The sequence below is a fragment of the Cryptomeria japonica genome, chromosome 3 (genome assembly GCF_030272615.1).
Source record: "Cryptomeria japonica chromosome 3, Sugi_1.0, whole genome shotgun sequence".
Lineage (NCBI taxonomy): Eukaryota > Viridiplantae > Streptophyta > Pinopsida > Cupressales > Cupressaceae > Cryptomeria > Cryptomeria japonica.
Genome location: NC_081407.1, coordinates 766,455,009 through 766,474,657, shown reverse-complemented (window position 1 = coordinate 766,474,657; position 19,649 = coordinate 766,455,009). Strand labels below are relative to the sequence as shown.

At 34.9% G+C, this 19,649-nt stretch overlaps 2 protein-coding genes across 2 annotated transcripts; both read left to right on the top strand.

Moving 5' to 3' along the window:
- The first annotated feature begins 15,122 nt into the window (after positions 1–15,122).
- On the top strand, positions 15,123–16,656 carry LOC131874370 (LRR receptor-like serine/threonine-protein kinase GSO2). The gene is made up of 2 exons (XM_059217710.1): positions 15,123–15,711; positions 15,785–16,656. Exons 1-2 carry the CDS (start codon positions 15,123–15,125, stop codon positions 16,654–16,656), a joined length of 1,461 nt encoding a protein of 486 aa, XP_059073693.1.
- On the top strand, positions 16,657–18,586 carry LOC131874369 (putative leucine-rich repeat receptor-like serine/threonine-protein kinase At2g24130). The gene is made up of 2 exons (XM_059217709.1): positions 16,657–18,064; positions 18,150–18,586. Exons 1-2 carry the CDS (start codon positions 16,657–16,659, stop codon positions 18,584–18,586), a joined length of 1,845 nt encoding a protein of 614 aa, XP_059073692.1.
- Positions 18,587–19,649: the final 1,063 nt, after the last annotated feature.

The window sequence follows — 19,649 nt, the reverse complement described above, 5'->3', positions numbered from 1 at the left end:
AACTTATTCCCCCATTCTCAACATTTTAAGATTATATGGCTACCCAAAATCCACATCCAAACTTCAAAGCTTGGTACGAGAAAATGCTCATGGAAGTTCATGGATCATCTTTTCAGTCATACCCACCTCAACTTACCTACCAGGTCAATCCCATAACCTCCCATCCACCTACCATATCTTCATCTATCCCACCTCAACACATTATATCAAATCTTAATTCATATCACATCTCTTATCCTTCCTCTACCTTTGACAAGGTAAATCTATCTTATTGCTCATCCATTTCTTATATTATCCTCCACCCACGTACCCCTCCCACTCAACATCCATACCTCCATCTTCTCCCTCATCCATATCCCAATCCCCATCTTTTTATAATACATCCATCACCTCCACTCAATATCCAAATCCTTTACACCATAGTTCTCCAAGCCTTAGTACTAATCCCCCAATCGACAATCCCAATCCTGCATCTAATACCAAACCTCCACATAATCCTTATCCTCCAAAATCCACATCATCCCTATCTTCCAAGTCCTTTCTTCATAATCTTATCCAAGAAATACTAGAAAAGGAGACAAAATTCTCACCTCAAAACAAAGTCTCCCAATCTCCCCAAGTCCTCCATCCACCTCCATCCTCTCTAAACCAAGACAACCCTCATTCTGCTAAGCTTCATGATACTACCTTGCCTCCATCTACCCAAGTTGAAAAATCCACCGCCTCCTCCATCACAACATCCCCACAATCCCAAACATGCCAAGAGCTTATTCCAAAGCATGATAGCATGGATTCCTCTCCACCTCAAGATCAAGGCATCCCTCCATCTCATGATACTCCTCCATCTCAAAATCCATGTCTACCCTCCACTCCATCTCATGATTCCTTTTCATCCCATGATCCCATCCCCTCCACTTGATCTCAAGAAAAAATAATCCCCTCCACCGCATTGCATGATCCCCTTCTGCCTCAAGATCCAATCATTCCTTCCACTCCATCACATGATCCTATCCCAAGTCAAGACCAAATTATTCCTCCATCACCATGTCATGATACCAATCCATCTCATGATCCTAATATTCATCCTAATCCCACTCATGATCATAATTCTCCACATGATCCTAGTCCTCCACAAAGTCCCAACACCCCTAGCCAAGCTATCCATGAATCCCATACCTACCAGCTTGGCTCTTGCACCTTCATTACCTCAAGTTTCCTCCAAGAGCTTATAATCCCTTCCACATCCCATCCTACTCAAAATGGACTTGCATTTTATTTTTTCAAATAATAAGTATCTTATTGGAAAAAGAATTTCTCAAAAAATGAATTATCAAGGCAAAGGGTTATGCCTCCATGAACAAGGCATATTAGAACCCATTCAAGTCAAAGAAATATAAGTTCATATGGCCTTGGCTACAAAGATCATGCTCAAGATGTTGATATATCTTCCATCCCTCCTAAATCCAAATTTCCTTCTTATAAATCAAAATCACACCATCCCCCATCTTCCACACCCATTTTGGATCCTTATGTTCCAAAATAAAACCCTTCATCCTTTCCATCCATCTTGGGTCCTTACATCCCTCCATCCACCACCCCATCACCTCAAATGATCCCTAAACAAGATCAACAAAGGCACACATCCTTGAATTCCTTCCAAAATTATCCTTCCTCCATACCATCCATAAAATCTCTAAGTCATCCAAGCTCATCCACCCATACCATTGCTATTGGGAGAAATTTGGATGCCAAATCTAAAATGCATACAAGCAGAAATCTACAAAAATCCAAGGATCAACATCTCCCCTCAAAAAGACATGCTCAAGAAAAGAAAAATATGATCCAAAAGAAAGAAAAACCCAAAAGGCCACAAAGGTCTAAAAAGAAAAATTCAAAAACTATGTGGATTCCCAAACTACTGATAGGAGAAATGCATCTCAAAGTAAAATCCCCCATCTTCAAAATCTATTTTGGTTCCTTATGTCCCAAAATCCATTATCTTAATTCCATCACCCCCTTCATCTATTTTGGGTCCTCATGTCCTAAAATCCACATTTGATCCTCCATCTCATTTAAAATCTTCTTCTCCACAATACCACCTCTCTTCAAGGTGTGTGCCAATGTTGATCTTCTCGACATCCCCATCCATTTATCCACAAGTCTTTCACAACTCCATCCATTATCCATAATCCCATCCCTTTAATTCAATCTTTTTCATAAATCCTCATCCCCCTCCATCTTCTATCCATTCCATCTCCCCATCTATTTCTACCAACATATATGAGGATGCCTCCAATTATCTTTGTTCAATAAAACACATCTTTAAGGGATACCTTCCATGGAACAAGATACTTGATTCCTTCATCCATATCACTATCTTACACATCCACTTATCCTCATTCTTATCCATCCAAAATAATCCCAAAAAATTAAAAAAAAATCAGAGAGAGAGAGAGAGAGAGAGAGAGAAGAAAAAAGAGAAAAAAAAGTGAAGAGAAAAAATCCATCCAATGGTGAAAACCACATCTTTTGGTGCCTTGGGTAAGTACCATGATGAAAAATTGGTAAACAAGAATCATGTATAATCCCCTCATCCTCTTTCACTCTACACTTGGGGGAAAGCTTCATCAATGCTATCCTACCATCCACATCCATATCCCGTATCCTCTATCCACATCCTATCCAAGTCCATCCTCCTTTCCTATCTTAGATCTTGACTATCCTATCCATATACTCCATATCATATCCCTCATCCTATCCAAATCCATCCTCCACTCATACCTTTGATCTTGATCAAGATAGAGGCAAAATAATATGTATGCATGCTTTGGAAACTACAAGCCTTAATTCCCCCTCCATACATATCCATTACACATTTTTCCTCCATCCCATACATCTTTATCCACCACTCTTCCATCCTTAATTGCACTACCTTCAGAGGGGCATTTTCCTCCTTTGTAACATAGTTCTTGGATCCCCATTCCTCATATATTTCATCCTTTACCCTTCCATATCCTATCATTATCCATCTTCTTAATCCCTTCATCTCCTATCCAAGCAACTTATCCATCTATTCCATCGTTTTACCAAGCCTTGGTTCTCCCTTGTCATTGGTCCCCATATGTTTATCCTATATCCACAATCCAATTCTATTGTATCCAATCATTAATCCCCCTCACATCCTATCCAATCATTTATCCCTCTTCCATCTTATTCAGTCCATTTGTGATCCCCATCAAATTGATCTTTCCCCATCATAGTGAGCTTCTCTCATCTATCTGAGCTTATATTGACTTCCGTGTAATCCAAACACCCATCCATACTATGCTAATCAAATCCAAGAAAAAATCCCCTCATCTAGAGATCTTGCACAACTAGCTTGTCTTTTGCATCAATCAACCTATCCACACCCTTCCCATCAGGATGCATCCTTCCCATGTCTAGCATTTTATCCAAATCCATCACCTGCCCATTGGGATGAATCCTTCCCATGTCTGACAATTTATCCAGATCCATGTCCTACTCTTGGCAAGAGATATCAGTTGGTCATGTGCATGTTGTTTGCATTATTGATATTTTTTCTTTGATTTTTATCTCATGTCCTAGGACTATACCTATTCATTGTTGCCTTGATCATCCTATATCTCAGTATGTCTTGGTTGGTGTATAATGGGGCATAGTTTTTGTGGTATGGTGTGTTTGATGGTTTCTCTTGTATGATCCTGCAATCTCGCATCTACACCATCATCGGTGTTTGTGAACTTGTGTACATTGAGATACCTATTGTCTGAGAGTCTAGTCCACGCATCAGATATTCACAACATCCTAACTTCTATAGTTAGTGGTGTAGATTGTCCATTGCAAAATCAAAACTAGGTTTTCTCTCCACATCTACATAACAAGAAATCCAATCCACTCACTTCATTCTATTCATTCATCTCATTTCGTCCATATATCTTGGAGACTCCAATTCATTCATTTCCCTTTCAACATCCTCATCCTTATCCTTTTCTTCTAGACCTCCTATCCATTTCAAGAGCACACCCATGTTCTTAGAACCCACATGTCCTCTCGAGGGAGCATACCACTATCTCCTTGTCATCCTTCCTCACCCCACCTATGATTGGGGCATCATTCTACTAGTCCTTAACCCTTTCATTCATTATGTTTTATTTTTCTTTGATATAACACCACTTCATGATACTATATCAAAAAGGGGCAAAATGTAGACACCTAAAACTAATTAAATTAATATTTAATTAATTTAAGCCTTTCTACATAATTAATTTATTTAATTATTTTTATCCTTATTCCCCTTAAAATTAATTAAATCAAATTTAATTGATTTTATCATTATAACCTTATAATTAATTTATCAATAAATTAATTATTCCCCCATTCTGCTAAAGTCATCTCAGTCATTATTTCTTCTAAATCTTCTCTTAGTTAATTAATGACAATTAGTTAACCAAGTCATGTGATTCCTACAAATCACTTTCTCTAATCCTCACTTATCCTAATTAATTCTTCTAGAAGCATGATTATCATCATTCCTCAATTTTATATTCGTCCACTCATTATCTCTCCTCAAGTCACATCCTCCTAACTTTCCCACTTGCTCCCTAATCACTCATTAAGCCACCTAATCAATCTCCTTAATAATTTGCACATCCCTAATCACCTTGATCCTTTAAAATAAATTCAAATTCTTTGAATCTCCCCATGCATCCTCTTCCCAAGGAATTCTTAATTCCTTTTCTCATTTAGTCTTCCCACACATCTCTTCTTTTGGAATTTTTTATTCCTCTCCCCTTTCTCCAAGGAATTTTTAATTCCTTTTTCTCTTCCCCATGTACTTGGGATATCTCCCCCATGTACCTTGAGAGGTGTGGAGACAATAAATACCTTTATGGAATATCTCTTGAATCCCACACCTTGTCCTCTTAATCCATGCGCTCCCTCTCAAATCGATCTCAACTCTTCATTCCAAAATTAATCTTGGCCCTTAATTTTGGCCTCCTCCAATCTATAAATTAGAGTCTCATCTCCTCAAAAATCATCCACTTTTCATCTAATCTTATGTTGTCCATCTAAGATCCAAAATCATCCATCATTCCTTCATAATGCCCAAATCATCCCACCCTTAGCCATTATCATCCAATCCATCCATCTATCAAACATTATACAATCTTGTTGTGTAGTGGAGAGAAATCCACATATTATCCATCAAAGGAGCAAATCAAGTAGAGCAACAAGGGCTCCTCTACTTCATCAAGCTCAATCCGAGGAACAAGTGAATATTTGTGAAGCTATAATGGTTTTTATTGAGTTTATTTGAATGTTTTATGCATATTTGTATTCAAACTAACCTTATATCTTCATGATAGTTCTCCCTTGGTTGAAAAAGAAGTACTAATAGTCTCTTCTAGCACCAAAGTTTCATCATAGGTAGGACCAATTTTGGAAGAGACTAGCCTTATTAATTAAATATTCATCTTTAGAATGAAGAGCATTAATAAATGTGTTATTGAAATCATCCTCTTGCCTCAAAATGTCCTTAGTAGGATCATCATGAGAGAGTTGAAGGGTCATAAGAAGGTCCAAGAAACTATCATAATGCAAAGACAAGTCATCTGAAGGTTGACATTTTATCCTAGAATTAACGACATGGAATGGGGTAGGTCAACACCCCAAATATTGTTTTGGAAAAATGAAAAGATTTGAAAATTTTCATTTTTTTTCATAATGTAATGAAAGAAACTATTCAAATAAATAAAGAAAACCGAATGTCTAAGCAATGAAGCAAGTAGTTGATTAAAATTAAGTGCAAGCATATGAACTAACCAATTAAATTAATGAAAGTGCATAAGCTCTATGTTTCAAAATTGGTTGCAAATATGAACGTTTCAGTGCATACTAATCAGATCTTGAAATGAAAATCAGAAGTAAAGCAAACATGAGAGTTGGGTTCACCAAAATATTTAGTATGAAAATAGAATTGGGTAGAACATAAGACCAAGATCCACTTTCATACCAACATTGGAATATGAAAAATCACCTAGAGGAGTGATCATATTTGACTAACTCTTATGAAAGAGAGTCAAATGATACTCTTATGGTTTTTATTGCTCTGTTTCTATGTAAAGTGAATGAGCTATGGAGGTAAGTTAAAGTAATGTGAAACTATGGCCAACATATGAAGAAAGTAAACACTTAAGTTTTTGTAAATAAATGACAGATAATAAAAAAAATGTTGTAAAAGACACAAAACTGAGTAGAAAATTTGATTGTGCACTTGTGACTAAAATTTGATGTTGATCTGATAGGACCATGGTGTCAAAACACCTTGGTATTTTGAGTATGAGCTATTGTCAATAAATATGAGACTTGAGACTATTTGGAAACCACTTGTGAAAACTGTTGAGAAATGTTGTGGACCAAAGTACCCCAGCACCTTGGTCTAGGACAGGACACCCCAACGCCCTGGTCCTTGAAAACTAGGTTCAAGTTTTGGGATTAGGTATGTACCAAGCTCTTAATATTGTCTAAGGTCTTTTGGCTTTGTCGAATACCTATAGATGCATGGAAGAGGGAAGGAATGGGGTTGCGGATAGGGGTTTGCCTTAGGTCATACCCCAGGTTTGAAAGTAACCCTAATTGAAATAAAAATTTAAATTTAATTGAATTCGAAAGCTTGCCTTTGAGGGGAAGGATGGATCTAAAACTTGAAATGCTTGAATGTACATGATTATACCTTCGATAGGTGATGCAATGTTCTTAGGATAGTTCCTCTATCTGTTGATACAATAACATGATAACTCACATAAAATACATCATTAAATCATAACTAAAACATAATATGAAGATGCTTTTGATGTAGTTTGTTGCTCCTTGAATCAGATCTACTCTTGAGGAAGAAGAATTGCTATTGAATTGGATGATAATGTTACCATGAGATGTAATGCTCAAAATGAATTGAGAGAGATGCCTTATATAAGGATTTCACAATTGAAAATACCTTTAGGCCAACTTAGATTTGATATATTTTCACGTGGATTGATATTTGGATTAGACGAGATTGCCAACGTATCCTCTCAAAATTTGGGGAAAAAAGTGTAGTACCATGACGGTAGGTCACCCTGGTCCCAACAAATTTTTGTAACTTTCAAGAAATGCAAAGATAATGAGGTTCTAATGTCGATTCCGGCTCAGTGGCTCAAGCAATAATGTATAGACATGAGGAATGTGTCTTGGAAGTTGAAATTGGGGTAGTATTAAAGATAAATTAGGATAAAATGATAAAGGGTGCATCTAGAATTAAGGGCCTAATTAAGAGTGTGATGATGTAATAAAGTTGAATAAGATCCAAAATATTGAATTAAATATTAATTACTTACAATAAAGTTGCTATAATGCATAGAGGAAAGAGAAATACTAAAATATTGCTAAGAGAGTGTGATATTGGACACACTAATAAAGGTGTACAATTTACGATGCTACAAGTAAAACACAACACAATATAGTTGATAAATGTTTTGTTAAAAAATAAATTTATTTTATCTAATGTAGTAATTTTTCATTCAAGTAGTTTACATCACACTATAAGATATGGATAAGCATCACATGAATAATATCATTTTTAGATTTAGAAATATATTGTTCTCTAGGTGCAACCTAATATAATAAACTTGAAAAATGTAAATTAGAAAATGTATCTCTGGAATAGGTTGATTTTTCCCATGTATATATCACCTTTTACCTTAAAAAATAACACTTTTCTTCTTGAGTACACAATCACACAATATAATTGATATATATTCCTTTTAAGAATAAATCTTTTATGCCTATTGTAATAATTTTTCTTTAAGAAGTATACATCACACAATAAAATATAGACAAGTATCACATGAATAACATCATTTTTAGGTTTAGAAAGATTTTCTTCATTTGATACAACCTCCCACAAGAAATTTTTAATATGTCACTATGAAAAAAGTATTTTTGGTAGAGGATGATTATTCTCACATTTATCTCACGTTTTACCTTCAATGTAACATGAATTTTCTTCTTTAGTACAAGACCACACAATATGGTTGATATATGTCCCTTTCAAAAATAAATTTATTTTGTGTAATGTAGTAAATTTTCATTCAATTTGTACACATTAGGACATATAATATGGATAAGAATCAAATGAATAACATCATTTGTAGATTGAGAAATATTTTCTTCACTAATGTCACTTGACAAAAGTATCTTTGGAAGACGATGATTACTCCCATGTTTATCTTACTTTTACCTTCAATATAACATGACTTTTCTTCTTAAGTGAAACACCATACAGTATGTTTGATATATTACCCTTTCAAAAATAAATTGGTTTTGTCTAATGTAGTACTTATCCTTTCAACTGGTACACATCAAGCCATAAAATATGGATAAGCATCACATGAATAATACTATTTTTAGATTTAGAAATATTTTCTTTGCTTGGTGCAACCTTATATAAGAAACTTGAAAAAAGTAAATTAGAAAATTTATCTTTGGAATGGGATGATTTTTCTCATGTATATCTACCCTTTTACCTTCAATATAATATGATTTTTCTTCTTGAGTACAACACCACACAATATGGTTGATATATGTTCCTTTCAAATTATATATTTTTTTGGTCTAATGTAATAATATTTCATTCAATTAGCACACATCACACAATAAAATCTAGAAAAGTATCACATGAATAATATCATTTTTAGATTTAGAAATATTTTCTTTGCTTGATACAACCTACAAGAAATTTGAAAAATGTCATTTTAAAAAAAGTATCTTTGAAAGAGGATGATTATTCCTGTGTTTATCTCACTTTTTACCTTCAATGTAAATTGAATTTTCTTCTTGAGTACAAGACCACACAATATGGTTGATATATGTTCCTTTCAAAAATAAATTTATTTTGTCTAATGTTATAAATTTTCATTCAATTTGTACACATCGGGGATAAGAATCACATGAATAATATAATTTTTAGGTTGAGAAAGATTTTCTTCAAAAATATCACATTAGCAAAAGTATCTTTGGAAGAGGATGATTGCTCCTATGTTTATCTCACTTTTTACCTTGAATATAAAATGACTTTTCTCCTTGAATGCAACACCACACAATATGTTTGATACACGTCTTTTTCAAAAATAAATTGATTTTGTCTAATGTAATAACTTTTCATTCAATTGGTACAAATCAAACCATAATAATTATAAATAACAAATAATTTAATCTCTTAATATACTATAATAATATAGTATTATTTAGCTCCATTATTAGTTCGCTGAAGGCGTTTCTGATATGAAAAGGATGGGCTAATTTTATAGATCAATGGTTTACAACTTTGTAGAAGTGTGCAAGATGATTCAAAACACACTGGCCATTGATTTCCCATCCATGTGCTGCTCTGAAAGAGTCATGAGGCTCTTTTTACTTTAATCTATATTATTGTAATCGGTCAAGTTTTCATTAACTTGTTATTATTAAAAAAAATTTCCACCAATTATTATCAAATTAGAGAAATTGTTTTTAGGCTCAAATAATTTACATCTTGTTACCGGATTTTGGAACCACTTTCTACATGAGTTTTTTAAGGCAAATTTTTAGGTTATTAAAATAATATTTAGTTCAGTCATGAATTATAATAATATATATTCTCTATTATAATAATATTTATTGAAATTATTCACAGATGAGTTTTTTAATGTAAATTTTTAGGTCATGAGTTATAATAATATATACCATGCCTATTTCATGTTAACAAAAAATATTTATACTATATTTAGACTCTCGTCTAAATCTTTTAAATCTTTATATCAATAAAAAAACATATATATAATATAAAAACATAAATTAATAATATATTTTTAATTATTCTCATGCAATAAATTAATAGCATAACTCATATTTATAATAATAAATTAATAAATAACAACTTAATAATAAATATATTAAAATTTATGCAATTTAATATTATAATATAATTATTATATTGATAATATAATAATTTAAATATAATATTATAAGAATTCTATTGTCTATCCATATTACTGTAATATTAAAATTAAAAATATGAAAACTACATGTAAACAATTAGTTTAATATGATATAAACAATTACTTTCATATATTCATTGTTGGAATTGTGTTGTCATTTATGGGATGACCACTAGTAGAAGAGATGTATGTGCAACACTGCTATGGAGGAGTACAAGATGTGATATCTTGGATATCACCTTGTGTTGCAGAACACAGGTAATGGTAAGGAAGATGACCTCAAATGTCACTAGTGCAACAAGTTAGTACCTAACTTGTGTGATGAGATAGAAAGGTGTTTGAGCAGTTGTTTGTGATGAAGAGGCAAAATGTTATCTGAATCACATCAACACTAGAGGGGAAGAATGGATAGGTAACCGGTATGATGTGAGGTTGCAGAACAACAGGACTCCCACCAGATGAAGATGCAGTCATCATGAGAGGCAATGACTGACAGTGAATGTGCTCACATCTTATTATGCATTGAGTGCATTATAGTTTGGTGAGATAAGAGCAAAGAGAAGGCATGTTGAGATGCTAGTACAGAGGAAGTGTGAAGTGTTTGTCATCTTGACAAACCGGCTGTGATATGGTCAAAGCTAATTAGGGAGAAGGCAAGGCTGAGTAGATGCAAACATAGGAATCTAACTTGACTGAAAGAAGATGGAGCCTTGTGAAGGTTGATGACATGGTGTCATCAAAAGTGGTAATCAGTATGTAAGTCCACCGGTTATATAAGAAAGGTACAAATGCATAAGACTTTCCACTTGTGGAAATGAGCATACTTTGGACTCACCTGTCTGGAGACTGGTTTGAGAGTCCCATCGACAGTTCAAGATAAGGGAAGATATAATGAGGTAACTGGTATAGTGAGTGAGACCAGTTGGGTTAGCAAACCAGAAGAGCGGAGGAACCAGTAGAGCAGTTGATCGTTGATCCTATCTGAACTGACTGAAAAAGTCAATTTAACAGATGGTTGATGTGGATGCCACATGGGATCAAGGTGGCAAGATCATGGAGGTTGGTGAAGTGTCGTGTGGGGTTAGGTATCTCGACAGGTGTGCACTGAAAGTGGATCCCGTGATTTCTGAATCAGATCATAAGTATGTGGCTCGAGGAAGAATGAACAACAAAGAAGAATCATGGAGTTGATTGGCGCCTGAATCAAAGCAATAATTTCAGACTATTAGGAGACCTCGAGAAGGAAACAAAAAAGGTATTAATAGTGGTTTGACAGATGCAGATTGAGATAGAAGATCATGTTTCCTATATCTAGAAAACGTGTTTTAGAAGGCACGTGAATGGTGGAGATGAACATATGGATGTCAGGAAGATCAGATCGAGCAATATTTGATTGGATTTGATCGACCTTGAGGATTGTGAGGAAACCCTAATCGTGCAGATTTTGAATTGTGTTTTTTTTTGCAGGAAGTCTGGGTTATAAGTATGCAGGCCAAAGAGATTGTTTGTGGTTGCTTGAGAGAAGATTATTGTGCTAATGCGAAGTGGGATATTTCTACAAGAAAGAGCAAATCAGCCAAGTGCTCAACAAGCATCTGAGAGAAGTGAGTGAGAGAGAGGGAGAACCTGGTTGAAGCAATCAACCGATTGGAGAGAAGAACCAGTAGTGTTCATACTGGTCAAGCAAAAGTAAAGGAGGCTACAAAGAAGGTAGACAGAGAAGCAACAGATGAAGAGTAGCAAGAGAGAAGTGAGTCGGTGTAGAAGAGAAAGTATCTCACCGATAGAGTAAGATATATGACAAGGTTGCAAGATTCACTTGTAACAAGATAAATACTTTTATAATTGAAGTTATCTTAGTGTTCACTGAGTTGTAGCTCGGTGCAGGGGTTGTAGCTCCTTTGGGTTGGTGCCCTAAAGTCAAGGGTTGGTGTTCCTTGGGTTGGTGCCCTAAAATTTGTAACAATGTTTTTCATTGTGAGGCTGGATTGGAGCAGTAGACTCCAGCAGTATTGCTCATCGAGGTTTTACCCATCTTTGGTTTTCCTCGTATATGCTAGTGTTATGAGATGTCCCTCGTGTGATTGCATTTGTGTTAAGTCTCCCAACTAACCGATAAGTCTGCATTGAGTTAGATCTATCAACCGATATACTCTCATAAGATTGCTAAAGGGAAAAAGATTAGAGAACCATTGATTCACCCCCTCCCCCTCTCAGTGGTGCATTATGTCTAACATTCATTTCATTCAGCTTCATCCATTGTTATTTGAAAGGAAGATATGAATTTAAATTTGCAGGAGGTTCAAAAATAAATTAATAAATAGAATTTTTTAGATTTTTCATAAATAATCTTTTATTTTATGCTCATTTTAATAAAAAATTAATATTAGAGTTCTTTTATTTTTGATTGATTAAAAATTCATTTTTATAGATTCTAGATAAGTAATATTTGTATTTGTTCTTTTAATAAAATAAATAATAAAAAACTATTAAATTATTTTTTTTGGTGTAAATTAATTATAAAAATATTTAATGAATATTAAGATTTGTACTATTTTGATATAAGGATTTTTATTTTGATTAGTTAGAATTTTTAAAATAATGTTTCAATTGATATTTATTGTTCTTATAAAATAAGAAAACATAAATTATAAAATACATCATGAAGAACAAGTTCTTTATAAATTAAGAGTAAAAATTAAATTTGGGCATGATCTTTCTTTCAACTTTTTTGGAGGTTAGTGTTATCCTCATGTAGTTAAATATTACAATATATTTTATTCTTTCGAATACTCAAAATCAAAATTAAAGTCAATTTACAATACATATAAATTTAACCTACAATATATATTTAAAAATTAAATTTTGGATAATACATTTATTACTTCTACTTCTATTATAATATTATGAAAAGTACTAGCCACTAGGTGGCAATTGTTAGCCTTATTTCCATACAAAATCGATCATTGCAATAAGGCTATGAAAAACATTTCCATGCCAAATTAAAGCATATGAAATTATGTTGAATAATAAATTAACACTTACAAGTTGTTTTTCTTTGATTAAAGATAACAATATTTTAATGAATCTATATTACTCTTAAAATCTTTCTATTTTATTAATGATATTTTATTAACATTTTTGCTTTTATTTTCATTATAGATTATAATTAAAATTAAGATACATAATTATATTTTATAATTATTTATACTTTAAAAAAATATTATATATAAATATATTATGAATAATTATAATGATTTTATTTTTTTAAATTGAAAATAAATTTATATTATTCAAAGTAATAATTATAATGATTTTATTTTATAAAATTAATCAAATTATTTGAGTGTACATGCACTCAATTATGAAGCTTTTGTGGCCTAATCTCTATGGCCCATAAATTTATTTTCTCCATGTTTATTTATTGTCATAAAGATTGTATATGAAACTAATGCAAATTAAGTACATGGGTACAAAGGAAAATAACATTTCCTATGCAACTTCCTCCCTTAGAACTTTCTCCTCAAAGAGAAACTAACTTTTGATTAGTTACATGTCGTACCAAAAATCTATGGATGCCATGTGTCCTTAGGGATTTATGTTGAGGGTAGCATGTCCTTACTCTTTTTTCCTATTAACTTATTTATGTCTCCCACTCCGTCTATATCCCTCAATCTCTCTACCTCTCTCTCTCTCTCTATGTCTCATTCCTTTATCTATATCTTTCTCTACATATATCTCCCTATCTCTTCATCATCTCTTTCACTATCCATCTATGCATCTTTATATTGCCATCTCTCTCTCTCTCTCTCTCTCTCTCTCTCTCTCTCTCTCTCTCTCTCTCTCTCTCCCCTTTATCTCCTTCCCTCTCTCTATCTCTCCCCATCTCTCCCTCCCTCCTTATCCCCTATCTATCCTTCTATCTCTATCTCTTTCTCCCTTTCTCTTCCCATATACCTATATCTCTCTTTCTCTTCCCATTTACCTCCATCTCTTCATATTTCTCTCTCTCTCTCTCCCACTATTCTCTCCCCCTCTCTCTATCTCTCTCTATTTTTTCTCCCTATCCCCTCTCTATATCTCCTTTATCTCCATCTCTCTATCACTCTATCTCACCATCTATATCTCCCTCTTCCTCTTCCTCTATATATCTCTATATATCTTCCGCTCCATCTCACCCTCTTTATCTCCAACTCTCTCTTGATTTGTCTCCCTCTTCCCCTATCACTATATCTTCATCTCTACCTCTATTTTCCTCTCTCCCCCTCTATCTCTAGACATGTATCCCTCTCTCTATCCATACATCTCTCTCCATCTCCCTCTTCCTAAGCATCCATTTCTAAATTTATTTGTTTATCTATCTCAAACTCTTTAAATTCCATCTTCCATATCTCACTCTATCTAGCTATCTCATTATCTCTCCATATATATATCACTATATTTATCTCTCTCTCTCTCTCTCTCTCACACATTTTACCCCTCTATATATATCCCTCTCTCCTCTATCTCTTTACCTCTCTCTCTCCTTCTCCATCTCCTCCATCTCTATATTTATTTATATCTTCCTCTTTATCTCTATCTCCTTACCCCATAATAGACTACATAAACATATGCAAAAAATAGATCAAATTTTCCCATTGATCTTCCATACCTCTTCGGCATACCCATTGCACACAAGGTGCAATTGCTAGTTAATGTTATGTAATACTTTATACTTATAATAATATACTTAGAATATTAACTACTTTTACTTGTTCCTCCTCTTTTATAATTTATGATTGCCTTGTGTGTCTCCTGTTGTTCTTGTCCCGGTTCTGCTCTGTTCTACGTTGTTCTACCATGGCTCCTCTTTTGTTGTTCCCTTTGATCATGCTTTCCATCTTTTCAATCTCTGCTCTTCCTCACTCTCTCATTAATATCTCTCAACAACAACAACAACAACATTTGCTATTGCAATTCAAAGTTGCCATTTCGAACAATAACATTTCACTGCGCGACTGGACTTCCTCTCTACCCCTCTGCAATTGGACTGGCGTTACCTGCAATAGCTCTTCTCACTCTATCCTCAGCCTCAATTTATCCAGCATGAACTTACAAGGTATCATCTTTCCTCTCCTGGGGAATCTTTCCTCTCTTCAAACCCTAGATCTCTCCAACAATGCCCTCGCTGGCACCATTCCACCTCAACTCGGTGAACTTCCCCGTCTGCAGGTACTCTGGCTTTACCGCAATCAATTGAAAGGAACCTTTCCGCCCACTCTCTCCGCTTGCCGCGGTTTGTATGACATGGATCTCTCTTATAATCAACTGCGTGGCAGCATTCCGCCTGAGCTGAGTCGCCTCACAAGCCTGAAGTATCTTGAGTTAGGAGTAAACAATCTCACAGGCACCATTCCCCGTGCTTTAGGAAATATGTCCTCCTTAGTTGGACTATATTTGAGTGAAAATGATCTCACAGGTACCATTCCCCCTGAATTGGGACTCCTGCTTCAACTAAAGGAGCTTTCTCTTTATATGAATCAGCTGTCAGGCCTCATTCCACCTCAACTCGGCCAACTTCACCGTCTGCAGGTACTCTGGCTGAACGACAATCAAATACAAGGAACCCTTCCCCCTGAATTGGGAGCCCTGCCTCAACTAAAGGAGCTTTCTCTTTATATGAATCAGCTGTCAGGTGCTCTGGCTGGTCGACAATCAATTACAAGGAACCATTCCCAGCTCTTTGGGAAATCTGTCTGCCTTGACAGATTTAGAATTGGGAAACAACAGTCTTCATGGTTCCATTCCCCCTGAACTGGGCATGCTCACTAAACTCCAGGTTCTGTACCTTTATACAAATAACTTAGAAGGAACTATTCCCAGGTCTTTACGAAATCTGTCTGCCTTGACTGATTTAGAATTGGCAAGAAACAATCTCGCAGGTACCATCCCCCCAGAACTGGGCATGCTCGCTCACCTCCAGACGCTTTACATGTTTGAAAACCACCTGTCAGGCAGCATTCCTTCCTCTTTAACAAATCTTTCAAAATTGAATGAATTAGCTTTATCTAATAACCAGCTAAGTGGAAATATTCTATGGGACATTGGTACCAAGCTTTCCAATTTGCAATACCTCAGTTTATGGGCAAATCAGCTTAGTGGAAACATACCGAAGTCCATTGGAAATTGTTCCCGTCTCAAAGTATTTTTACTAAGCCAAAACTGGCTCAGTGGAATGGTGCCAATGGAGATTGGTAAGTTGAGACACCTTACCCTGCTTAAACTAAGCCAGAATCAACTTGTTAGTACGAGCAGAAACACATTGGCTTTTCTGAATGCTCTCACAAATTGCTCCCACTTGAAAACAATAGCAGTGTCAGAAAATCGTCTAGCTGGTGTATTGCCTCCATCCATTGGCCAACTGTCTTCCAATCTCTTTCATTTGAATTTATCAGAAAACATGATAGGCGGAACCATAACTCAGGAAATTGCCAATCTGACAAATATAACCTACTTAGATTTAGGCCATAACCTTTTCAGAGGCACCATTCCTTCTGAAATTAAAAGATTGCGTATGTTGGAAAGATTGCATCTGAATGGGAACAAATTAGATGGAAGCATTCCAAGTGAGATAGGTTAAATGCAACATCTCGGACTTCTAAATGTTGGTCAGAACCAGTTATCTGGAAAAATACCGGATTCACTCTGTAGCCCCCAACAACTAAGATATCTTTATCTTCAGCATAACAACTTATCAGGGGAGTTCCCTGTCAGTTTAGAAGGCTGTCAGAAGTTGGAGCTCCTTGACATCTCTTACCATAAACTAGGAGGAAGAATACCTCGTGGAGTCATTGCGAGCCTTAAAAACCTCCAATTCTACCTCAATCTTTCATCGAATTCCCTACAAGGGTTCTTACCACAAGAGATGAGTAAAATTGTAATGGCTCAAGCCATAGACATCTCTAGAAATCGACTTACTGGGGTAATTCCAAAGACTCTAGGAGGCTGCACAGCATTAGAGCATTTAAATCTGTCTCATAATGCCTTTGAAGGTCCAATACCAGATTCACTGTCCAAATTACAAAATCTCCAAGAAATGGATCTTTCTGCCAACTTTTTATCAGGTTCGATACCAATGTCTTTTGGAAGACTAAAAGTACTTAACTACATGAATGTTTCTTTCAATAATTTGTCAGGTCAAATTCCAGATGAAGGGCTGTTTCCAAATAGAACTGTTGTAACATTGTTTGGTGGAAACATTGGCCTATGTGGACCAAGAACCTATTCATTGCCTCCATGCCCAAAGCTGACTCAAGAAAAGCATTCACTGATGAAAAAAATAGTCTTACCAGTTGTTGGAACCATTGCTCTAATATTAGTATCTTTCATTATAGGAATGCTATGGAGGCATAAACTTTCAAGAAAAATATTGCATCCCTCAAACCTTTTCTTTCAAAGGCTCGTCTATCAAAAAATTTCTTATCAAGATCTTGTCATTGCAACATCTGGATTTGATGAGTCGAACTTGCTTGGAGTGGGTAACTTTGGATCAGTCTATAAAGGTATTTTGAGGGATGGTAAAATAGTTGCCATCAAGGCTCTTAATTTAGACAATGAAGAATCTCATAAGAGCTTTAATACAGAATGCAGAGTGTTAGGGAGGATCAGACACCGCAACCTCATCAGAGTGACAAGTGCATTCTACTACCCTAGCTTGAAAGGTTTGGTTCTTCAATATGCATCAAATGGGAGCCTGGAAAAGCATTTGCACCCTGACAGAGATGATCAGGTCTTTTTTAAATTTGGATTGAGCGAGTGTTTGAGCATTGCTTTAGATGTGGCCCATGGCATGGAATATTTACATCATGATTGTCCTATGCAAATTGTTCACTGTGATTTGAAACCTAGCAATGTGCTCCTGGATGCCAACATGACAGCCCTTGTGACTGATTTTGGCATATCCCGTTTAATTGCCACCCCAAATTCCACATATTCACTGAGTACAACAACATTTGCACTCAAGGGATCTATTGGTTATATTGCTCCAGGTAATGTTTTTGAATTATGTTTATATTGGCAGTAACATTTCCCTTAATAGTTTTTAAAGAATGGCGTGAACAAAATTGGTTGCAGAGTATGGATTGGGCGGGGGTGTTTCCATAAAGGGAGATGTTTACAGTTATGGAATTCTGTTATTAGAGATGGTTACAAGGAAGAGGCCAAGTGATGACATGTTTATGGGAGACCTGAATTTGCAAAACTGGGTGAGGTCATCTTTTCCAGATAGAGTGGCAGAAATTATTGATAGTAGGTTGCTAAGGGATGTGAATGCAAACATGGAAGAGAATGGATTTCTTCTTTCATTCATTACTGTTGGTTTTCTATGCACCAATGAATCGCCAAGAGAACGACCCTCAATGAGAGATGTAGCTAGGGCCTTGGAGAACCTCAAGAGATCTTTGACAGGAAACGCAGCTTCTTCCAATTTAAAATCTTCTATATCAGACCTCCTACGCAATATCAATCCCACTGGATTATCAGTATCAGATAGTCAAAGTTCTACATTTTAGATGTTTTGAGTTCCATCAACTAGTTTTGGTTTTCTATGGTAGATATAAGTTTATCATGTTTTACAAGCTCTGCATACTTTTATGCAAAATTCTCAGGTTATGTTGTACTTGTAATTCATTAAACAAGTAAGATGTTCCATATCCTGTGCAGGTATTCACACATATATATGGATGTCGCAAAAGGTGTAGTGTATTATCTTAACAACTTTGACAATTCCTCCCATTATATGAAGAATACTAGGAACATTATTTTTTTCTGTCTCCTCGATACTAATTATAGAAGATCGAATAGATGAGATCTACCCAACTGTTATAACAACTATGAAATACTCATGCCTAGAGAGAACACATTATGAACAACAATTTGAAACTAATCTATTTCCGAATTTACTTGAATAGTTTGGAATAGCTTTAAAGCATGGTACAATCAAATTTTAAGACCTATATTCAGATACAACCATTTATCCTTTAATCAAGCAAAATGATACATCTCAAATTATATCAATTGCATCAGAAATCTATAACTACTATAAATTGGTAAATATTACCTTAGTCTTTGGATTTTCAGTAGTATTGGCAAGCTGTTTTGATTGGCAATGTAATAGAAATATGCATGTCACTGTCTGATCCAATTTGATAGAGGATAATTTGTCGTAAACAATATCATCCCAATGGAATTTAAGATAAATAGATTATGAAGGTTTTTTAAGTTTTTTAGAGTTGGGAATTTACTTTCTTTGGTCCCTTGTTGGAAAAGGTACGCCATCATGTAACCTTTTGGAATTGAGATAAAAGTTAGTAATTTTTAAAAGGAGATAACAAATTATGAAAAATTGCATCTAATTTTTGCGACGCCTTGAGTTGTGTGCAATTTAGCTTGCTTATAGTTTTGTTGTATATATTATTACTTCAGTTTCTAATGATCTTTTCTATTTCTATCAAGGCACTTGGTTTGGATGCTTATGGTAGGATTGCATATGTTTTTAACATTATATGTCATGTTGATTTGTAGTGTCTAGTTTATCGTAGTAGATTATTGTTCATTTTTGCATCTTGATTTCTG

Bases quoted from the DNA above. Each gene is read 5' to 3' on its own strand.
- LOC131874370 (XM_059217710.1), top strand. From the start codon at position 15,123: ATGAACTTACAAGGTATCATCTTTCCTCTCCTGGGGAATCTTTCCTCT. The intron at 15,712-15,784 runs GTGCTCTGGCTG...CTGCCTTGACAG, and splicing joins TTATATGAATCAGCTGTCAG to ATTTAGAATTGGGAAACAAC.
- LOC131874369 (XM_059217709.1), top strand. From the start codon at position 16,657: ATGCAACATCTCGGACTTCTAAATGTTGGTCAGAACCAGTTATCTGGA. The intron at 18,065-18,149 runs GTAATGTTTTTG...AATTGGTTGCAG, and splicing joins TATTGGTTATATTGCTCCAG to AGTATGGATTGGGCGGGGGT.